The sequence below is a fragment of the Pelecanus crispus genome, chromosome 13, assembly GCF_030463565.1.
Source record: "Pelecanus crispus isolate bPelCri1 chromosome 13, bPelCri1.pri, whole genome shotgun sequence".
In the NCBI taxonomy this organism is placed as follows: Eukaryota; Metazoa; Chordata; class Aves; order Pelecaniformes; family Pelecanidae; genus Pelecanus; species Pelecanus crispus.
This window is the reverse complement of record NC_134655.1, coordinates 7,624,139-7,644,962: the sequence shown is the minus strand read 5'-3', so window position 1 is coordinate 7,644,962 and position 20,824 is coordinate 7,624,139. Positions and strand designations below refer to the sequence as shown.

The window sequence follows — 20,824 nt, the reverse complement described above, 5'->3', positions numbered from 1 at the left end:
ATTTTTATTCATCTCAGTATTGCCAACACCTCTGAGAAGGTTCCTTTTGAAAATACAATCTCCCAGTTCTGTTCATCTTTTCTAATTGTGTTCAGGAGGTGACACCAGATCAGAAAGGTGAATCATTTCCACTTTCTCCTCACAGTTATTTCACGCCCTTCTTTCCAGCCAGATTGCAGTGACGCATAGATTGTTTGCACTGAAATACCAATAGCTGTTTTCACGATTATTTTTAAAATGCAGTTTGCCTGATTTGTTTCGTTTAATGCACAGAGAAATTGGTAGCATCTTACCATGTCTTTAAAGCCTCCAAGTATCGCTGCTGTAATGATCCCTAGGAATAGCCCCACTATGTTCAGAATGGTTGCCGACCAAAGCAAGTGGTAAAGGTGGATGATGTCCTGGCAGCTGCTGACATCAATGTATTCGTAGTAGCCTCCAGAAATCTCTACTCTGCTAGATTAGGAAAAAAACCCCAACAATAATTATAAAAAAATGCACCACATCATAAAACCTAAGCACTTCTGTTGGACAGTAAAATGCACTCTGCAATTTAATGATAGCCTGGACCTGACTACCGAGGGAGTGAGGATAAAGCCTGCTAGATCCCGTGCTTGTGGCATCTGAGATCTCCCTGCATGGCAACAGCAGAAGGCGGCTTGATCTGTTGTGAAACAAACAAGTCCTGCAAGGCCTGCAAATACCCAAATGACCTTGAGTCTGAATCTGCCTCTTATTTTCTATCATCTGAAATCTCCACAGAGATCCTGGAGGCTTCCCAAGGACAAACCAGTCTTGGAGTTACCCAGGGAAACCAGCCTGTGCCTCGAGGAGCAGCAGCTGCCCTTCAGGGCAGCACTGGCTGCTCCTCAGCCACAAGAGCAGCTGGGTGGGATGGGGACAGCACAGCACAGCTGGCCTGCTGGCACCACGGGGCTTGGCCACAAAGCATGTCCAACTCGGCTGCTCTGCTCCAGCTGCCTGCCTTTGCAGCTCTGCAATGCCATGGGCTGGCAGGACCCCCAGCACTCTGGCAGAGAGAGGTCTTTCTGCATACAGTTTTAAGCTTTTCCACATGCAGAAAAAAAGAGGGAGAAAACTCGGTCGAATTCACTTAGGTCATTATTTTGGAAAGGGAAAAGTGGCTCCTGCAACATGTGGGCTGGAGTCTCGCAGGCAGGATTCTTCAGTAATGACTTCTCTCCGACTGCTGCTTGGGAGAACCGGCTGGCCTTTCGTGTAGCTTACCAGATGTAGCGGGCTACAGCAAATTCCCCTTAAGAAAACATTGATCAGGGACAAATAGTACTAAGGGCTTATGAATGACTTATCTCCCAGCTCACACTGCACAAGGGCTCTGAGGAAATGGGGAAGAGCAGGCTCATATTTAAGGCCAAGAAACAGGAGATGCAGGCTCAGCTCCCCAGCAGACGCTGTAAGGCCTGCAGGAACCTGCCCCCTTTCACAAGAGCCACCCTCCTTCCCTCATTACTCAATTTTGGTTTCTTCTTTTCCTTTTTTCCCTATCTTGTTGTAGCAGGCCACTGCAGAAGACACTGCAACGAGGAGACAGGGATTTCAAGCAGAATCGAGGCAGAGCGTAACAACAGGTTGTAAAAACCTGTATGTTAGCTGGCATGACCTCTGTATAACCTGAGCACATGCCGTGACTGCCTTTAACAATACAACCTGTATGCACTGTTTGCAAGAGCTTGTTCCTGTGGAGATGTGTGAGTGTAAAGCTCTCAGCTAACCTTGTTGTACCACCGAGAACATTTGGCACTGTACAGATGAGTACAGCATGTACTTATCAGTGGGAAGGGGCTCATCCAATGCTGTCACAGCCAGGGTTCCCAGCATCAGGAGGGATGCAAGATAGCTGTCACTTTTTTCTAAAATTTCCATCCTTTACATAATATGTGAGCTAAGAAGCCTTCAGTGTCCATGTCTTTCTTACTGAGATCCCAAAAGAACCAGCACCTCCTCAGTGCAGAACACTTGTGTGGCACTAAGCAAGACTGAGATGGTAACAACTGGTATCTTATATCAGAGAGGGGAAAATGGGTCAGAGGCAGGACCCTGAACCAGCCTGACGGGTGGGGGGGGGGGGGGAGAGAAAAAAACCAAACAGGAGAAGTGACAAGTTCTTCTATTCCAATCACTTCTCAGCATATCACTCTCTTCAGCTAGTGAAAAGGGATCAGGGATTGTGTTCTGTAAACTGTCAAAAGGCAAGCGTGAGCTTCACCCCTCTGCAGTGGCTTCTACAGAAACCAAGTCCTACAGAGACCAGGGATTACCCTTCCCACCACGCGGAACCGCCCTCTCCCAACAGCAGCTTTTAATCTTCCTCCACCACAGTCAGTGATTTAAGTGGGGGCCAGCCCAACTAAGTACTGTGAGAAATGCTAAGCCTGAAACAGCCCTAGGCAAGAGCCAGCACTAAAAAAAAAATCAATTTATTAATTGCTTGCTGACACACATGAGACACTCCAAATGATGTAAGCAGCACATGCTGTAAATTAAGTTGGCTTAGGCACAGTAGCCAGATCTAATGCTGGTGTGATCACTATGTAGTGGTGCTTGATTGGTAACCACCCTTCTGACTCATTTTTGCACAGTGCTGGTACACCTTCCAACCTCCGTGACCACAAAAGATATTCACTGGGCAGAGAAGGATGCTGATTTATGAACATGCAGGTGGCACTGGTCTGCAAACTCTCCTCCCTGTTAGCAGGATGGGGAATGAAAGAGTGAGAAGGTCAGGAAGAACGGTGTCCCAGTTTTTACATCTTCAATCTTCTAAAACAAAGTAAGACCCAGTGAACCAGCAGTGCCAACAGAGAAGGAAGGTGTTATGACAAGGGACTCAATAGGGGAAAAACTGGGAAAGGCACCAAGCTTGGAAGTAATGGAAACTCCCGCCCTCTTAATTTTTCCAGCTGGGCTGGCCTGGACCATGCTTACCCGTAGCTGGGATGGCTTCAGTGTGTTTCATACACCCCTTTACTTGGTAATCTTTTGCCTGGGAGTCCCTGTGGCTAGCAACCACAGCTTAAGGGCCCTTCCCACAACAACTGTCATTAACTGATACTTTGTTCCCGCCCTATCCTGGCCCTTCAGACACCTGCAAACCAGCATGACCACTGCTCGCTCTTCCCATGGCCAGGAATGGTAATTTTAGCTTACTCACTTTCCACAGTTGTACAGGTCACAGCAGAAGCAGGTGTTGGTTTTTATTTTTGGCGTGCAGGGTGCACGGCGCTGTGGGTGACAGATTGCCTGTGTGAATCCAGAAAAAATACATAAAGCACATAAGAACATGATCACCAAACTTGGTTTCTGCTGCTATTTGGCCTGCTTTATATGTCGATTTTGCACGGATCTCCAGATTAGCCCCAGGCAGATTTTTCTTTCCTTATCTTACAGCACAGCTCCTACAAAGTACACGGTTATACTGGAATAAAGACACGCTAGACTAGAACAGACCAGCATTTCCTTCCACCATGGGGAAGTCATAGATAAGCACATGCCTGCATAGGAAGAGGGTTGTGCAATTCTTACAAGCAGCTAAGACCTTGCTGAACTAACACTCCTCGCCGCACAGCAACTTAGAGCAAGGAGTTGTCAGTAGGATGATACAAACTGAGAGCAAGATTCCCATATTGGTGAATAGCCGACTAAAGCGGTTAATTGTCTGCCTGTGGGTAGTAATGCCAAGCTCGCATGGACGGTCTTTGGGCTGAAAAGAGAATGGACCCCACCAATGCCACTGGGTAGTACTTACTTTGCACCTCAAGCAGGCATTGTAATTTGAAATATAGTGGTTATTCAAAACTACTTGGGAAATTGTGAGGACATCTCAGAGACTCTCAGTGCACAGCAAAAGTGGCCAAAGATGTCCACGCACACTATCAATATGTGGCAGGAACATCTGTCCCCAACGGGCTTCTCTTTGGAGAAGACGATAGACAGCAGAGGTGCAGAGGCTGGTATATGTTGCTTGTATCCACAGAAATTACTGCTGTCTGAACTCTTAACCCACCACCCTGCTCTTGTAATGAATTCACGGCTGAAGATCTAGAGAAACTGGTGTATTTCCCTTTCCCCCATCCCCTCCTCTCCAGCCGCTCCTTCACTATCGTGGCAGTACCAAGCGTGGAGGAATTCACTCCCTGAGTCCTTCTGGCACCCCGCTCCCACCCCAGGCCCAGCCTCCCACCCCCTCCTCACTTCGCAGACCGCCGGTACACTGGAGCAGCAGCCTGGCAGCAGGTTGCTCCACCTGCACCATGAAGCCAGCCCCTTCATGGAGACAACACGGCCAAACCTGCTCTCACCTCCGGTGGGGTCGTACTCTTGGAGTAGTACTGACATCGCCCTGCGTACAGCGGCCTCAGATCCTGCCGATGAAAAAGCACCAGGCTTAGCATTGCAGTGAAATCAAAATCAGCTAGCTGGCCCGGGGAATGGGGCCAGGCTTTAGAGAGAGACCCTCTCTCACATCAGCACCTCAATACAGTGGCTGTTCTGCAACATCCCCACCCACGGCAGCCCCCCACCTCAGCCCTCCTGAGCCCCAGGTGATGTTTAACCCTGGTCCTTGGAGGCACGTGTTTGTTGCAGGTAGCACGGGTGGAGCAGGCTCTTAGCTGGGCTCGTTTGGGTGAGGGCAGCCACCCTGAACTGAATGATTCATTCCTCATCCCCTCAGACACATCCCAGGGCTGCCTGACATGTTTCTGAGGGCTCTTCATGCTGAATCATAATAATTTCTTATAAATTGTTGTCAAACTTGTCTTTCTGGGCTTTTGAGTGACTTGCGGGAAAGCTCTGGAGGATTACAATGGCTCAGCCTGCAAACAAACTACATTAACATCTCGCTTTGGGGCAGCCTTGTCCCCAGGGAAAAAAACTTCAGGGAAAGCAACGCTGGATGCGTATGTGCTTCAGCGAGCCCTTCCCAGGAGCAGCTGGACTTGCTCTCCGGGCACCTGAGCCAAAGCTCGGGGTGGCAGGGCAGCAGCAGGAGCAGGCAATCGGGGGAACGCTATGTGCTAGCGTGGCAGAAGCACGTCCCCAGCAAGATGACATTCTTTGACTGTTAGGGGGTGAAGCGAGGCCAAAAGCACGTCCGTTCATCAAGAGGCAGAAACCAGAGCCCTCGTCATCCCAACTGCTCAGCTCTGGCTGCCTCAGACACGCAGACATCCCTGCCGCCGGCCGGGAAGAGGTGCCAGCTCATGCCATCACCCAGCCTGTGAGGTCAGCACCTAAAAATCACAGAGTACGTTCTGCAGGGCTCAGACGCACACGGCCAGGATCGGGAGTTGAAGAGGCTTCACCTTTTTATCAAAGCTAATGCTTCACATGCCCTCGCAAGGCAGGTCAGGGATGGCCGAGACTTGCCGGTTGCATCCAGACAGACGGAGACCTATCACGCAGCTGAGCGGAGCCGCCCTTTGCCCTGTCAGCAAATCCTGCTGTCCAGCTGTCTTTCTCCCATTGGAACGCCGAGGGGCAGGAAAGGGAGCCGGCTTTACAAGGAGAATAATAAGCCAGCTGACATGGGGAGTTTCCACTTCATGGGTAATTCTGACCTTCTGAAATTCCTTTCCATTCTGATCACAAATAAATCCAAAATCTGTCCTTTTAATCCCATCTTGCCAAAAATTTCAAAAAGTCATCAAACTGCCGACTTGCAGGACAAAAATCTGTTTGCAGTTATAAATTTCAATTAAAAAGTTGAAATGGAATTGTGTTTTCTAATTTCTACACTAATAACTTAAACTTTTGTACATCCCACTGTACTAGAGATTGGTCATGACAGCAGTAGCTCATATTTTAAGCCATTGAATAGAAACTGAGAACCTACTGCAAGTGCTTCCTGTTTATACTGTAATGCTTTAATGAGCTTCGTATCAAATTGCTTCATTCTACTACAACATCCAGCGGTTCGACCGGCATTAAGAACTACCTCTGCTAATATTTAAAATATGATAGATGTTACTGCTCATATATTGTCCCTCAGCAATATCTGTAATTCACATTACACCTTATAGTTTTGAGACTCAGTAAACACATAAAGCATATCCAAAAAAACTAAAGCATATTTTTAAGATCTTAATGCTTGCTGCTCATTTCAAAATATTTTTGCAAAACTGATACATTTTTCTAAAGTTTATGATTTAAAACAGCATTCAGCACATGACATATATTTACAGGGTTTGATGCGGCTTGATACGGGATTATGGACACCATCGCTTGTTTTCCTAGAGTAAAAGCATTGCAGGACCTGCGTTTTCCTGGAAGCACTTACTATGTGTCTGGCAGCAAAGACACCGTCTACTATGGCACAGCAGAACGCAGCAATGACACCAAAGCTGATGAAGACGATCGATGCAACCAGCTGAGAAAGGAAAACAAAGCAAAGTATCATCTGCCTCTCCACAACAAGGCGTTTCGTGCCCTCTCCGCAAGGATACGTAAACCACAGTCAATAAGCCCTCAAGCAATTAATGACCCAAATGTTTGCCCAGGCTGCACAGACTGGTCTCATTGAAGGCAATGGGATGCGCATCTCAAAGGAGAGCATCTGCTCCTGCGAGGCGGCAGGAGTAGTAGTGTTGTGCCAGACTGGCTCTCTGGGGATGTGATATTGTAATGCAAGTTTTTCCATGACTCCAAAGTGCTAAACTTAGGCTGACGATAAACCTCCTCTTCTGGCTGCTTCTGTCCTTAACAGTTCCTTGGAGAGAAAGGAGGGGATTTCTTCTCTTCCCATCCTGAAGCGCTGTGGGGAGCTGCTCCTGTGAACTCTTCCCAGGCTGTAAGGACACAGGAGGCTGCTGTATTTGAAACTCTCTGGTGGGACCGTACCTTCAGGAAACAACGCCTTTGTGCAGGCAAAGCACAAATCCACGAGACCAGAAGACAGGTGACCAGCCTATGCCATCGGTGTTGTACACTCTCACAGCAGCCTGGCTGGGCTCCTTGGTGCTGGGTTGCGGCAAGCACAGCCCACGGGGCCTCCCCCTGGCTTGGGGGAGCTGCAAGGAGAGAGATCTCCACTTCAGCTCAAGGAGAGAAGTCAGACAGGTCTGACCCTCTTCCGCTGGCCCCATCCTGCCCATTCTTAAAAAGAGGGTGAAAGCATTCAGAAGATAAACCAGCAATACTCAAACCCCAACCCAGGTATGAGAAACAAAGTCTCTACTCCCACTGCGCCACTTTAAACACCACCTCTGCCAAAGTGCCCGTGCTCAGCTGGGGGAACCACGCACGAGTGCTGACACGACCCCTCCTCGCTCCCAAGCAGCAGCTCAGCTGCTGCCTGCAGGCTCCAGACCAGCTCATCACAAACAGAGCTCCCAGTACCCATCCCAATTCCCCTCGCCAAAGCACAACGGGGAATATAGACAGGGCCGTGGAGGGAGGGCAAGGGCAGCATTCAAACAGACAGGTTCACAAAGATGTAGCTTGGGGAACAGGAGTATTTCCATTTAAAGAATTGAAAGCTTTAGTGGGTTTTTCCCTGGTGGTTTTCCACTCCAGTGATCACAGCCTTCACGTGTCTGTTGCTGGCAGCTGTTAAAAACTGCTTCTCCACAAGTACAAAGGTGACACTGGTCATCGGGAGCTTTGAGCAGTAGTAAAAATCACTAATAGCACAAATACAAAAATAACAGCTTGGCCAGCACTGACAGAGATCTTGGGTCTCCTGGCACGGGGATGTTTGTTTTAAAGCTCCAGGTGCTAAGTTTGCTCGAAACCCTTGGTTCCTGCCACTGCACAAGGATCCAGTTCTCAGAAAGGCAAGGCAAACCCCTTGACAAACACAAGCCAGAAGGATCCTACATGTATTTTTTGAAGTATCTCAGGATTTTTAGGTTAATTACACTTTTTTTTTACCTAAACCTCCCTCAGTGAAAACAGACCTTCCTCCAGCAGCACCCACGTGCAGACGAGGTCAGCTTGAGCAATGAGCAGAGGTGCAGGAGGGCTCACCTGGGACAGTGGAAATGGTCCCTGTACAATCGCTTACTTCAGTTAGCTTCAAAATGAGAGAAAATACAATGGTTTTCTAGATGAGGCAAGTATTCAAGACGTACATTCTCCCACTGCAAATAAAAACTGCAGCAGTAGATAGAGCAGCCTGTGAAATTAACCCAGTGACCACACAAATGAGTCACAGTCACTGGTAACAAGCTGTTACTGGAATATCAGATGCTGTGCCACAAAGTACTTGCAGATGGCAGCAGGTGGCAAGTTTTCCAGGATCAGGTCCTACACTTGGACCCTGTTTCTGTCAGCTGTAAACACCAGCATCTCCTCCCCACTCAGACCCACACCATCTCCACACCCGGATCACAACTTGCATTATGCATTACAGCAGTCACGCTGTTTCACTACCACAACCAGTAACACCACACAAGGGGAGAAAGCACAGCTTCTTACAGTCTCAGTGCAAGAAATGGGTTTTATGGCTTAGGTTATTTTGTAGCAAGTTTCAGTTTTCTCTGTACTATCCTTTGTTTCATACATACTGAAAGAGGATATTCTCCCTAAACAGCATGACCCTCGCAGATGGGAAGTGAGCCAAACAGTAAATACATGCAATTAGGGTATTTGTCAGTCACCCTTGCTCACACATAGGAGCTGTTAATATGGTTATTTAAAATAATCCAAGGTTAATAATGATACTTGCATAACAGCCCTACTAGGATATAAGGATCTGGTGTTAGAAATGGGTTTGCTCACTTTATTTACATGCAGTTTCCTCTCTCTCAGCTGGAGAAAGAAAAGCCTGAAAACCAAACACTGAGAATTTATGATAAAGAAAATCAAACAGCAAATAAAAACATACGAATTCATTTTAACAGTCCCACGGTTTTCAACTAATCTCATGAGTTGCCAACAAGATTTTTGATTTGGGGTTGACAATACTGTTACTGTACCAAGCAGAAGTCCCTCTCAAGAACCAGGTGATATTAGTGATTGGTCTTCGCTCATCTAACTCCTGCCGAAGTCAGCCACACCGAGCAGCATTTGGGCAAGAAAAGACAAACTGGGTTCAGGTAGTGCAGGAACCACGAAGTAGGAGTGCTCTGGGCTGAGGTTCCCTTTAGGCCACAGTCCAGCAACACATGGGCTGTGAAGCTGTTGTTTATTACTTTTCCGTGGCACGGATGACTGTCACAAAGCCACATAAAACGCTGACTCCTCACTTGCAAACTGCTGAGCGGGCAGCTCGGGTGTACATCAGAGCTGCCTGCCGTGCTGGCAGGCAGGCGGGCAGCGCCGCTGGGCAGCTGGCCCTCCCTGGGGGTACGAAAGCTCTCCCTCACTGTGACAAATGGGAAGTGCAGACGCGCAGCATGAAAGCCAAGACGCTTGGGTGGGAAAAATGAGAGAGGTCTATTCCTGTCGGCAGGCTGGAGAGAAGTGAGGAGTGCTGCCTCAGGTTAGCTGTCCTCGTCAGCCACGCTGGCTTGCTTGACTCCTCACACTCTCCAACCAGCTTATGGCAGAAACACGCACAGGAACACAGCAGCAGAAGTTACTTTGAGCTCTTCCTGCCATCACTGAGGAGCAATTGTGTAACAAGCAACACCAAGACTGCCTTTTAGCAAACTAGGACACTGAGGAAGTTCACAGAAGATTAAAAAAAAACCAAAACAACCACCCTGCACCGCCAATGGTATTATGGAAATATGTAATGGGCAAAGCTGCCACTGTAAAGTGCTCCTGGGCAAGGAGGAGATGTGACTAAAGCACAGGGACAGTAAGTGACAGTTCCTGCATGTCCTCTCTGCAGTCAGATCAGCGCCACGCTAGGCAGCAGTGATGCAATCCCTGCAAAGCTGGGTCACGCATGCTTTTTAGGACACAAAATGATAGAGAGATGAAAAGAATAAACACGGGCTACCAGGGCTCTTCAGAATAAACAAGTCATGTCAGAGCCATGCTGTCACTCATGAGCACTCCTGTGAAGAACGCAGGACTGGCATAAGATGATCATTGCTCAACCAGACCCTGACATGCTGCTAATATATGGTGAGCAAGAGGCTTGGAAACCCTGCTAGGACAGAAAGAACGGGACATGTTGCTCTTGCAGAGCCAGGGTGAAAACAACAACAAAAAAAATCCACTGGGAAACCCACTTCCCCCTGCACGCCGTCTGACTCTGGGAAAGGCAGGTTTCCTCTCCTACAGGGCCTGCCTCACCCTCTCCCTCCTGCTCTGCAAGGAGCACGCTACTTGCAAAGCAAAGGGCAAGGCAGCCCAGCCCAGCCTCTGGATTAGGACAAGCAGGACTTTCTCCCAACTCCCTCGGCAGCTTGGTAAGCGTGCCTTAGCCTTGGTCAGCAGCACACCCTGCCAATGTGATCCCTGAGCACCCTCGCAGAGGCAGCTCCATCCCTGCAAAGCCGGCAGCAGCGCTGGGCCAGCGGACAGGCTGCAGGGACAGCGCGATCCCCCTTGGGCCTGGGCAACCTCATTCGAGGAAGGCTGGAGGGATCTTGCTGCCAGAGCATGGGGCAACCACAGGGGAGGGGGATTGCAGCCGCTCCCCTGGGGAGAGCCAAGCAGAGGCAGGAATGCCCACAGGGCGCTCCAGGAGCTGGACTGTATCTCCCCACACGCTACCTTTAGTGAGCCAGATGTGGCAAGTGGAGGAAACAGGCTAGGAATGATTGAGCTTGACAGCCTGCCAGGACTGCATCAGGTACCAACTTCTTTCGATCTCTCTCTCCCCACACTTTTGCTAAATTCTCCCAAAAGACTTCCCCCTACCCTAAGCCCTGTTACTGACACCTCCAAGCACTACAGCCCCTACCTTCAGGCACAGGCAGGAAGATGAGGGTTTTGTGAAACAGCATCTGCAAGGCATGTTTGGGGGCCATCTGAGACCCAGCCAAGTCCCCACAAGTCTCCTGTGCTTGACAAAGGGGGTAATCTGGGCCAGCTCTGTCCCCACTGCACAGAGAGACCCCCTCCCACCCCAGCACAAGCTGAGCTGTGATCGTATTGTATCAGCAGCACTGGTCTCATCTGGTCTGTGCTGTCTGCATGTTCACTGCCCACCTGCTCTCTCCTGAACATTGCTCCCATGGGATGGGACGCCACAGACCTGCCCAGACAGTGCCTGCCCAACCCCAGCAGACAAAATCCTCCTTGCAGCAGCGAGGAGGGAAGCGGAGAGTGCTGTGGTCTGCACATCTGGTCCAGCCAGTGTCTTCTGTGCTTCTCAGGTCCCCAACTGCTGCTTTAGAGCATGCAAAGTTTCTTGCTTTTCCTTCCTACTTGAAGAGGTGTTTGGAAACAAGGACCAGAAACACACATATTAATCAGCAACACTGGAGAAGTTGGTTGCTTTTCAATTACACCAGTCTTCATGCTTTTTGTCATGTCAATATCTCGAGTGACTTATACTCTAGATGTATCTAGAGCAGAGAGCTCTAAGCATTCCTCTCCTCAGGAAGGACTTTCTGCTGGGCCCTCTAAGGGCTTTCACCTCCAGTCTCTGGGTTGGCTGTTACACCACCTGCTTGATCTTCTTCTCCACCCTTCGCTTAGAATAGAAAGTGGCAAAAAGCAAATTTTGCAGAGCCCCAAGCCTCTAAGAATTTATTTTAAAAGATTTAAAACAAATGTATTCTGTTTATGGTTTTTACCATATTATGTATCACATACTGTGACAGCTCAACAGAAAAAAGCACTGGGCATGAGTCTGTGAAGCATTGACTATCCCGAAAACTCCAAACACTGAATTTCAAGCCCTTTAAAAAAATCCCACTGAGTTCAATGAGACTGTGCATAGTCACTTTGTGCTTCCTTGAGCCTTTTTTTTTTTTTTTTTTTTTTTTAAGTTTAAAAATATCAGGGTTAACAGCCTTGCTCTCCTGGGCTGCCAGAAACCATCTCTAGTTCTCAAGAGGTATGCATCACTACCCTGGAAGAGTTAGGAAAACCAATAATACTCTTTACATACAAAATCTGAGTTGCTGTCTTTTTTTTTTTTTTTTTAAAGTTTTTATAATGAACTTACCATTTGCCTTTTGTTTTCTATCAAGTTTGATCCAATTATTCCAAGAAACGACCCAAAACCAAGCTGAAAAACAACATATTGTTAGCATTTAGATCAGGATGATATCCAACATGTTTTACAGACAGACAGAACACAATCAAATCCAGAAGCAGCAAAAGAACATACTGCAGATATGTGAGCACTCTTCCTTCAGCAAGGAATCAGTGGAGTCTCTTACTAGCAGGAACTATCAAGTGTATCCCTTATATGACACTAAAAGCATGTGTAGAAGCCAAAAGGATGAGTTCTGAATTCCATCCCCTCCCCAGTGATGCTGAGAAATGGCTGGTGGATGAGGATATGCATTGCTGTCCTGGAACAACCCTACGAACACTCAGGAGCCTCCAGATGCAAACCTAGCAGGACCACATCACTAGCATCTGCAGGACCAGGCTTTTGTAACCTCACCGAGGGTATGAGTAATCACCTAAGTTTTCAACTCAGAGAGTTTCTTGATGTCAAGTATGAAACAAGGGAGAATTATAGTCGGGAAGATTTAGCAGTTTTCTGCTGCCTCCTACTCCTCCCTCATTTCCAGGGGTGAGGATGCATCAATCAGGGTCTTCCACCAGAAGACCTCATGCCAGCCCAGCCAACAGAATAAGCTACTCAGCAAAAGCATCTTTTTTTGCTGCCATAACTGACAACACTGTTCTTATTTCAGCTCAGTGAAGTCAGCCAGGAGTGTGATTTCTCACCTCCTTTCTCCATAGCCTTAAGCTATTTAGCTACACTAAACAGAAGTTTCTAGGACAGAGCACACCTCAGCCAGGCCAGAAGCAGGGACTTCAACCAGGAACCACGGTCTAGGGCACGGGGAGATGCAGAAGTATTTCTGTCACACAGAGAAAGGTCTTTGATCAGTGCAGAGCATATCCCACTCCACTTCTACAGGTTGGCAAACTGAGAAATGCTGGAGAAGTCCTACAGCTGGACTGGTCATATTAAACAGGTACAAATCCAGTCGGTAGACTGGGGGGCGGGCGTGAAGATCCGGGTGAGAATGCCAAATAACTGGCCAACTCCTCAGGAAGCAGAATAAGGTACAAGACAAACTGCAGTGACTCAAGAATGAGTCAACTAACCTGGAATCAGTATTTTAAGATCCAGGAATAGAAAACAAAGGTTTAATAAATCCAATACTAACAAGCAGAGGCATGTGCAGAGATCAGCAGACACAAACGTGACGAAAAGTTGGGCTTAAATCTTGCCCCGCTCTGCTTAAGTCCAGTAACATTTGGTGCAGTGCCGCGGGCAGCAAGGGCTGCTGGCTCAAACAGCAGGGATTAAAGCTGATGGGGCTGCTGCTTCCCAGCCGCCTGCCTTGCACTCTGAGTTCTCAGAAACCATTGTCCCCACATCAGGGACAAACTACCATGGTGGGAAGGACAGCAACGAAGCCAGGTGCTGCTTAACACTGGGACAGCAGGCCAGAAAGCCAGGGGCACTGCTGAACTGCCCCAAACTGATCCGCCAGTGCTTCTGGGCTTATTTTGCTCAGCTCAGGCAAGCAACAATCCCCACCTTCCCCAAGCAACATGAGTTTTACAGCTCAATTCCAAGCCCAAAACCTGGGAGATCCAGGCATTATTTTCAGTCTGGTGATGTTTAGTGGCAAGGAAGTTGTGCGGCAACACACAGCTAAGGCAAATGCTCAAGAAAAATGTTTTGTTCCCTTTGAGCTTGATCCAACATGTTTAAGAGAAATGTCCACATGGTGTTTCAGAGCAGCCTTGAACCTAAAGGTGAAATACTTAAGATCATTTAAGATAATTCAAAAGCAAGAAATTAGAGCAAGTCTGTACATCCAACAGGTGAAGACCCAATAAATCAGTGGATTCTCATTAATTAAAGGGAATTCTCATTGCATTAATAGGAAAACCACTCGTTCTTCTACAGATGGGACAAAGACATCTTCGTAATCTGCCTCAATTGCATCACTTATTTGCTGGTGGATATGATCTCCTGGGATGTCTGTCTGAAAGGAGGACAGGACACAAAATGAACGTGCTTTTCCAGAGTAAAGCCCCAGGCCAACATGCTTGACAAGGAACCATTACAGAAGAGATTTGCCAGTCAAAGCCTAGGAAAGGTCAGCCATTTACACAGGTGCTGGAAGCTGGTGTAACTTGGAGACAATACTCGTATCTCACACAGCCTCACTTCCATAAGGGTGCTTGCCCTCTGCACCTGATTGTTGCTCTTGTCTGCTGAGCATCACCATTACACTCTGGACTGCCCAGGCCCAGGTCAGTCATCCAGCCACAGGCAAGGATATTTCCCACAGAGGCACAGCTCGGGTGTTCACAGATGGAGTTGTGAAGGTGTCGGTGGCCGTGGAGGAGGGTGAAGACAGCCTGGCTACAGGACACGTCATTTCACCCTCTGCTTCAGCTCCTCCAGTTGTGTCAATGAAGAACTGTGCTGTTTGGGGGGGGGGGAGGAACCAAAAAACCCCACCAAGCAAAATCCCACTGATGTGGGGAAAGTCTCCAGTGCCTGGTTCTGTCCTTCCTGTGGAGCAGAGGCCTGGCAAGATAATCACCCGCATCAGACAGCCGCTTCTTTGGATGTTTCCTCCTTGCACAAGAGGTGTTTGCCCAAGACACACAGGTTAAAGGAGGAAAGAACGGTGCATGGCAGCGATGAGACATCTGATGTCCCATGAGATGATCCCATGCATGGATCTGGTCCATGCACAGAGAAGTCATCCAGCACACGAAGAGACTTCTGGCTCTATCTTTTCCTTACCAATGCAGGCTGCTCGGGGTATGACTAATGGTGGTGCACCACTAACAGTGCGCAGAAACCCGATGGAGATGCACGCGGGCCTAACATTCACGTGAAGCTCTGGATGACAAGACCTGCAAGGAGCTGCTTCTTCATGGCTGTGGAAGCCACCTGCTTGGGGACAACTCGCCAAGTACTCATGCACCACAGCAAGCCCTTTTTCCATAGCAAAGGGAGAAATCCCAGCTTGTTATGAAACATCAGCTATTTAAGGCACCTGCTGAAGCATCCAGCAGCGCACTGAAATGTTTTCCTGTGCAGGAAGACAGGTAAGGTCATCACACATTTCCACACAGCGGATTAATGAACTAACTGAGAGGGGAAATCTGGTGACAAACACAAACTGTCAGGGTGCCTCTGAATAAAGTAAGTCAACACCCTTCCCAAGTCCAGGAATTCATTAATTCCTTGAGTAGACAAAAGTCTTACAAAAGTGTAAGCGATGCTGACGTTCCCAGAGCATAAATAGCACAGGAGATGTCAAGGGGATGTGAACAACAGGCTCTACCCATCCGCATCAGTCTGCAGGACCTGCTCTGAAGCACGAGGTTCAACTCAGGCTGATGGAGCACAGGCTAAATGCGGAGAGTTTGAAGCCAGCCTGTCACCTTTCTCAACACCCTCCTTCTATACTTCTCTTCAAAAAAGATCAGGCCTAAATGCAGGAGTTACCGAGACAAGCCAGAAAACGAATCCTAAACCCAAGAGGCCCAACACAGTCTGTAACAGTGTTCCATGCTAATGGCTGTAAAGGAGCTTTCTTCAGTCACAGAAGAGCTTGTCCACAGAGAATTATAAACCTCCCTGAGATCAGCAACGTGTGGCAAATAAATCAAACCGCAATAAGGCAAGAACACGTCTCCACCTAGTTATCTGGACTGGCTTTAAGCCTCCAACTTCGAGGCTCCAAACCTAAATGCACAGCACTTCACAGCTGTTACACCACGAGCCTCTAGCTGGGAGGCTGCAGTTACACTCAACCTGCTAAGACACCTGATTTAGCTGCATCTCAGTCCTTTTTGTGCTTCTTTTTGAGCACGTCTCTCTCATGCACAGGAACAGACCAGGGCTTGCTTTCCAGCTTGTGTTAGACCTCTGCTCATGCCAGGAGGGACATGATGTACTTGCCCCTTACACTTCTGCAGGAGGTTATACATCTACTGGCAAGAAGGCTGGGCACCAGTGGTCTTCTCTAAATTAAGCCATTTGAAGCTACAAGATTGTCCTTTCCCATTTTCATCTGTTGATAACAAAAAAGAAGAAATGGATGTGCTAGCTGCTTTGATGTGGATGCTCCCCTGGCAAGCTGCCACAGCTATTGCTACCGTGCTCCGCCTCATTCAGGGACTCTGAATAATTAAACACTTCTGCAAGTGAAATTTATGACCACGAGTTCACGTGATGAGTATTTCAAGACCTGGTCTCTCAACTGTTCTTGGCACCTATGGTCCTTCTTTGCCTTACTTCTGCCCGGGGTTAATGTGATGTATGCAAACAAAAAGGTTCTAAGGTTGCTTTGACTGACATAAGACCTATTTATCTGTCTCACCGTTAGCTCAAAAGCATGTTATTACCTAAGCTCAGAGGAAGCTGCCACTCGGATGGGATTTTTGCATGGGAATGAGCAGCAGGTGCAAAATAATAATAAAACAAATAAATCAAATGGCAATGAAGTAGCTGAGCATAATATTCAGGACAAGATCACCCTTTACAACATTTGCAGCATTACAAGGGACTTTGTAGGCAATAAGTTTTCTAGACCTACCTAGGAGTTCTATACTTACAATAACCCCTGGGTAATAACCTCCAACAGTCACATTTTGGGTTCTTGTTGTAGCAGCTAGGCCCACCGTTAGAATTAATACTGACACAATGAGGAGAGTCACAGTTACGTAGAGGGAATTTCTTTTTCTTCTATTGAACGACCCTAAAAACACACATACACAACAGAATTTGCTGATTCCACCTGAGGACAATCACGGTACCGCAAATTTCTCCTCCCACCACCAACCACATTGTGGTGAATTTTCTTTCTTCTAACTTGAGAATATTTTTGGGTTTGGCTGTCACTTTTCACCTTCAATAACGTGCTTTATCAAGCATTACCAGGGCATCTGAATTCACATTTGCTTATCATTGCTCTGACGTAGATGAAGAGAGCCTTAAGAACTGTAACTTTGCAAAGCTCATTTGGATACATCGGAGCCTCCTAGCCCCTGTGGCTTGGGGCAATTGAGCTAATGAGAAATATTACCATTAGGCATTTATATATTTTCTGATCTGTCTACTTACATCAAGCTAAATAACCACACTGTATGCCACTCATCTTGAGGGGGGAGATCTTGGCTGTAATCGTATCACAAGGCATCCACCATTTTCCATGTAAACAAGACATCACCAGTAACAGCCACTTCTCTTCCTCCTGTAGTGGCATCCTCTACTTTCAGCAAGGACCAGGTATTTTTAGATGCTTGAATAATGAATTTGTGGATTAGTAAAACTCATCTACAGCTGCCTGATTATGTTTTTTTTTCTTTTATATATTTATAGATCTCCCAAATGAGCATAAATATAAAATAGTGATTCCATCAGCCAAGAGGAAAGCTGGTTGTGACATTACGCTCAGCAACATCTTTAGGCATGTTTGTTCAGCGTGTGGTCTGCCATCTTTACGTCACTTTGCGGAACAATCCTTTTGATTATATTTCATACATTATGTAGACATAACCCAGCACCTGCGAGAGCGGTCGGTAGGACAACGGACTGTAATGGTCCCCTCCGCGCTCCCTCTGGGCTGCTGAGGCCACCCTGAATCCCATCCCCGCAACCTGGGAGCAGGCAAAGGTATTTCCCACCCCAGAGGCTCCCAAGTGATGTGCATGCTACCAGCACTTCTCAGAGTGTTTCGGAGAAGGGCAGGGACATGCCCCAAGAGCAAGGAGCTGCTTCCACCATCGCTGAGTGTATTCCCCAAAGCAAACCATGTTGGGAACCCCCACCTGCGGTGTCCAGGGGCTCCCTGACAGCCCATACATGGGGAGATAAAACCCCTGCAGAAAGGCCAGGAGGAAAGACTCAGCCAAGCCAAGCACAACCTCCTTGTCCAAATTCTCCAGAGAAAGAAGCACACCAGGCCTTGCCGGGCAGCTTTCTGTCTTGAAGATGTGCGCCCCATGTGCCCACAGGCCCTTCTTTAGGGTCTGCGCATATTTGCGGCGCAGCTAGAGAGATCTTTTCACCCTAACAGCTACACCAACACAGCCATATGGACACACTCTGGTACAAATTATCTCCCTTCCTCTGCAGGGACAGCTCTCCCCAGGGAAAAGTGCAGCAGCTCCCTGCTGCTCCTCCACACCCACTCCAACCTGACCCCCTAGCCGTGCTGCTGGCAGGAGCGCTCCCTCTCCATGCCGGTCCATGCTCTGGGCTGGCACGGCTGCCATGGGCACAGGGCTGGATCATTTCACACAAACCAACCAGATGAGCCTGAAACCACAGACAAGTCCTAAACTTGGGGCTTAAAAGCCCAATGCAAGGACATGAAAGGCAAGAGAGGTTTATAAAGAAAAGCAACGTCCTTTTTGACTGGCCAGTGTCTCTGGAAGGAAAGCTCTCCATGCACAAACCTTCTGCTCATGTCCTGGAGCACGGCTGTGACTGCACCACTGGGACATCACTGGGTCTAAGGGCAAGGAGCCTGACAACTAGTTAGTCCTTAGCGGGAATGAATAGCTAGACAGTTACTAACTTTAAACAAAATAAAATTAAGTAACTGGTAGCGAACCCTAAGATCAAGGCTGGATCTTTTACCAGTGATGCTTAGTTTTTCATGACTTTTTTTACAGGATGGAGATAAAGGTACCCAACTGTTTTCTGCACGTTGCATTTGGGGTTAATCTTTTTGTCCTCCTCAATCTGCCAAATAAGTTAATAATATAATATCTAGACTTCTAAAGTGTTCAAAATTCATCAAGATATTAGGCCATTCTGTATGTATTGCCTCCCAAATACATAGCGTGTGCCACACTCCAGTTCCAATGTAATTAGTTAAATGCAAGTGTCACACAAACATCTTAATTCCAAACTACTGGGACCAAAGGTTTAGCTGAACAAAACTTCAGAAACTGGAGAAAAAATTGCTACTTCTTACATAGATTAGTTCTGAAAGGAGAGAAAGAAGGAACCTGTCTCGCTTACACACACGGTAATTACCAAACTTCTGATTACTGCTACAGTTTGGCTGGCAGATGAGCAGCAGATAAGTAAAACCAGCCATATGTTCCTTACACAGCTTAAACTCTTTATGGTTAGGCTGTGTGGGTGTGCAGATGTTTGTGTGCCATGCAAAACCACCCTGCAGGGCACGTCTGAGCGAGCGTCGCGGGTACACAAGCACGGTGTTTACACACACAAACTGGTATTCCTGCATTTCCATCCGAGATGCTTCAAAAAGTTACAATGAAAAAACCTGCAAAAGTGCCATTTTCCTCAAAACCAGAGTACTTTATAATAGCACTTCTGCAGGAAAACACTCTAAAAGAAGCAGCTTGAAACACTGTTTCTGGATTCTGAACTTGTTTCACCATGTTTTCAACTCTTACATTTCTATATTGTTTCCCAGCTCACAACTGGCACACAGCAACAAGCAATACAGAAGTGAAAAAAAAAAAAAGGTTTCGAAATGGAAAATTTCTGAAAGGTTTTCAATATTCCTCATAGGATTAAAAAACAAACAAACCAACCAAATACCCAGCCAAAACCAAAACCACAAAATGCTTTTATTCCAAGTCCTGACAAAACCAACCATAATCCTTTGACTTGATATTGGAGAGAGATGCAAAACTGAAGAGATAATGTGATTACCTCTGCTTCAGCTCTGTACCAGGACACTAATTCCATTTTTTCTTTATCTGAAAACACGTTTTGTTACATGTACATTGAGAAGAGGTTTTGTACTTCCGTAAGGATGCCTGCAGCTGCTTCAGCATACATGGACTCGTATTGATAGCTGCTGAAGGGCTGCCCTGGCAAAATCCTCTCTCTCAACATTAATTCTTGCTGAAAGTATTCCCCATTAGATCATTTCCCTCTTTGCTACTGAGTTTGGTACAGCTTTACACACAGAAGTAGAGCTACGACAGCTTTGCTATCTCTGCTTTTAAGAGACAGCAATAGCCTTTTCTCTGTGATTTGTCCAAACCAGATACCTCAAAACTTGCAGTGCTTACCACAGCGTGGTTTGAAACACCATGCTTAACTCTGTGAGGAAGATGTAAAGAAATTAACGCTATCTATAGTCTGGCTATTTCTTTTGCTAAAATGGCACTCGGAACGCGGACAGGCTTCAGAAAGATCATTTTTATTCTAAGCCTCAGAAACGTCCTCGTATTATAGTTGCCACAGACGAGCCCACTCTAAACGCAAGGTTGTAGCGGGTTTTTCCAGATTACTTTAAAAGGTTGCAATAATACCTATCTTTGCGCTGCCCCCGATTAAGTTTTTTTCCTGATTATGAGAAGAAAATAGACAAGATGGCCCAGAAACAGCACCGATTTCTCCATCTTGTTCTTTGGGGGAAAAAGCCACAAGCGAAGAATAAGTGCAAAATAGCCCAGGGAAGCCAGCTTTAACTTTCGCCCTAGGAGAAGCGGGGGCAAACGGCGCGGAGCCTTTCTGCCCTTCTGCTCTCGTTCCGCTTTGCCAAAAAAGCCTCTGCGTGCGCGCTGCGCCCCAAGCCGCGCTCCCATCGTGGGCCCTGCTGCAGGCACACGGGGGGCGGGGGGGGGGTCCGCAGGCCCACGGGGGGGGGGGGGGGGGGGTCCGCAGGCCCACGGGGGGGTGGTCTACAGGCCCACTGGGAGGGGGGGGGGGTCCGCAGGCCCACGGGGGGCGGGGGGGGGGGGGGGTCCGGAGGCCCACGGGGGGCGGGGGGGGGGGGGG

General features: G+C 47.7%; 1 protein-coding gene across 2 annotated transcripts in view; it reads right to left on the bottom strand.

Moving 5' to 3' along the window:
* TMEM255A (transmembrane protein 255A) overlaps window positions 1-20,824 on the bottom strand; it is a 28,250-nt gene that overhangs the window by 6,788 nt on the left and 638 nt on the right. Inside the window, exons 2-8 of one of the 2 annotated variants that reach the window (XM_075720610.1) lie at window positions 16,666-16,808; window positions 12,053-12,115; window positions 6,320-6,409; window positions 4,331-4,403; window positions 3,851-3,871; window positions 3,194-3,266; window positions 294-456 (exon numbers count right to left, since the gene is read on the bottom strand). In XM_075720610.1, coding sequence (XP_075576725.1) covers window positions 294-456; window positions 3,194-3,266; window positions 3,851-3,871; window positions 4,331-4,403; window positions 6,320-6,409; window positions 12,053-12,115; window positions 16,666-16,808 — 626 coding nt within the window. Of the gene's footprint in view, window positions 1-293; window positions 457-3,193; window positions 3,283-3,850; window positions 3,872-4,330; window positions 4,404-6,319; window positions 6,410-12,052; window positions 12,116-16,665; window positions 16,809-20,824 lie in introns of both variants that reach the window. The other variant, XM_075720609.1, reaches the window with a different exon arrangement.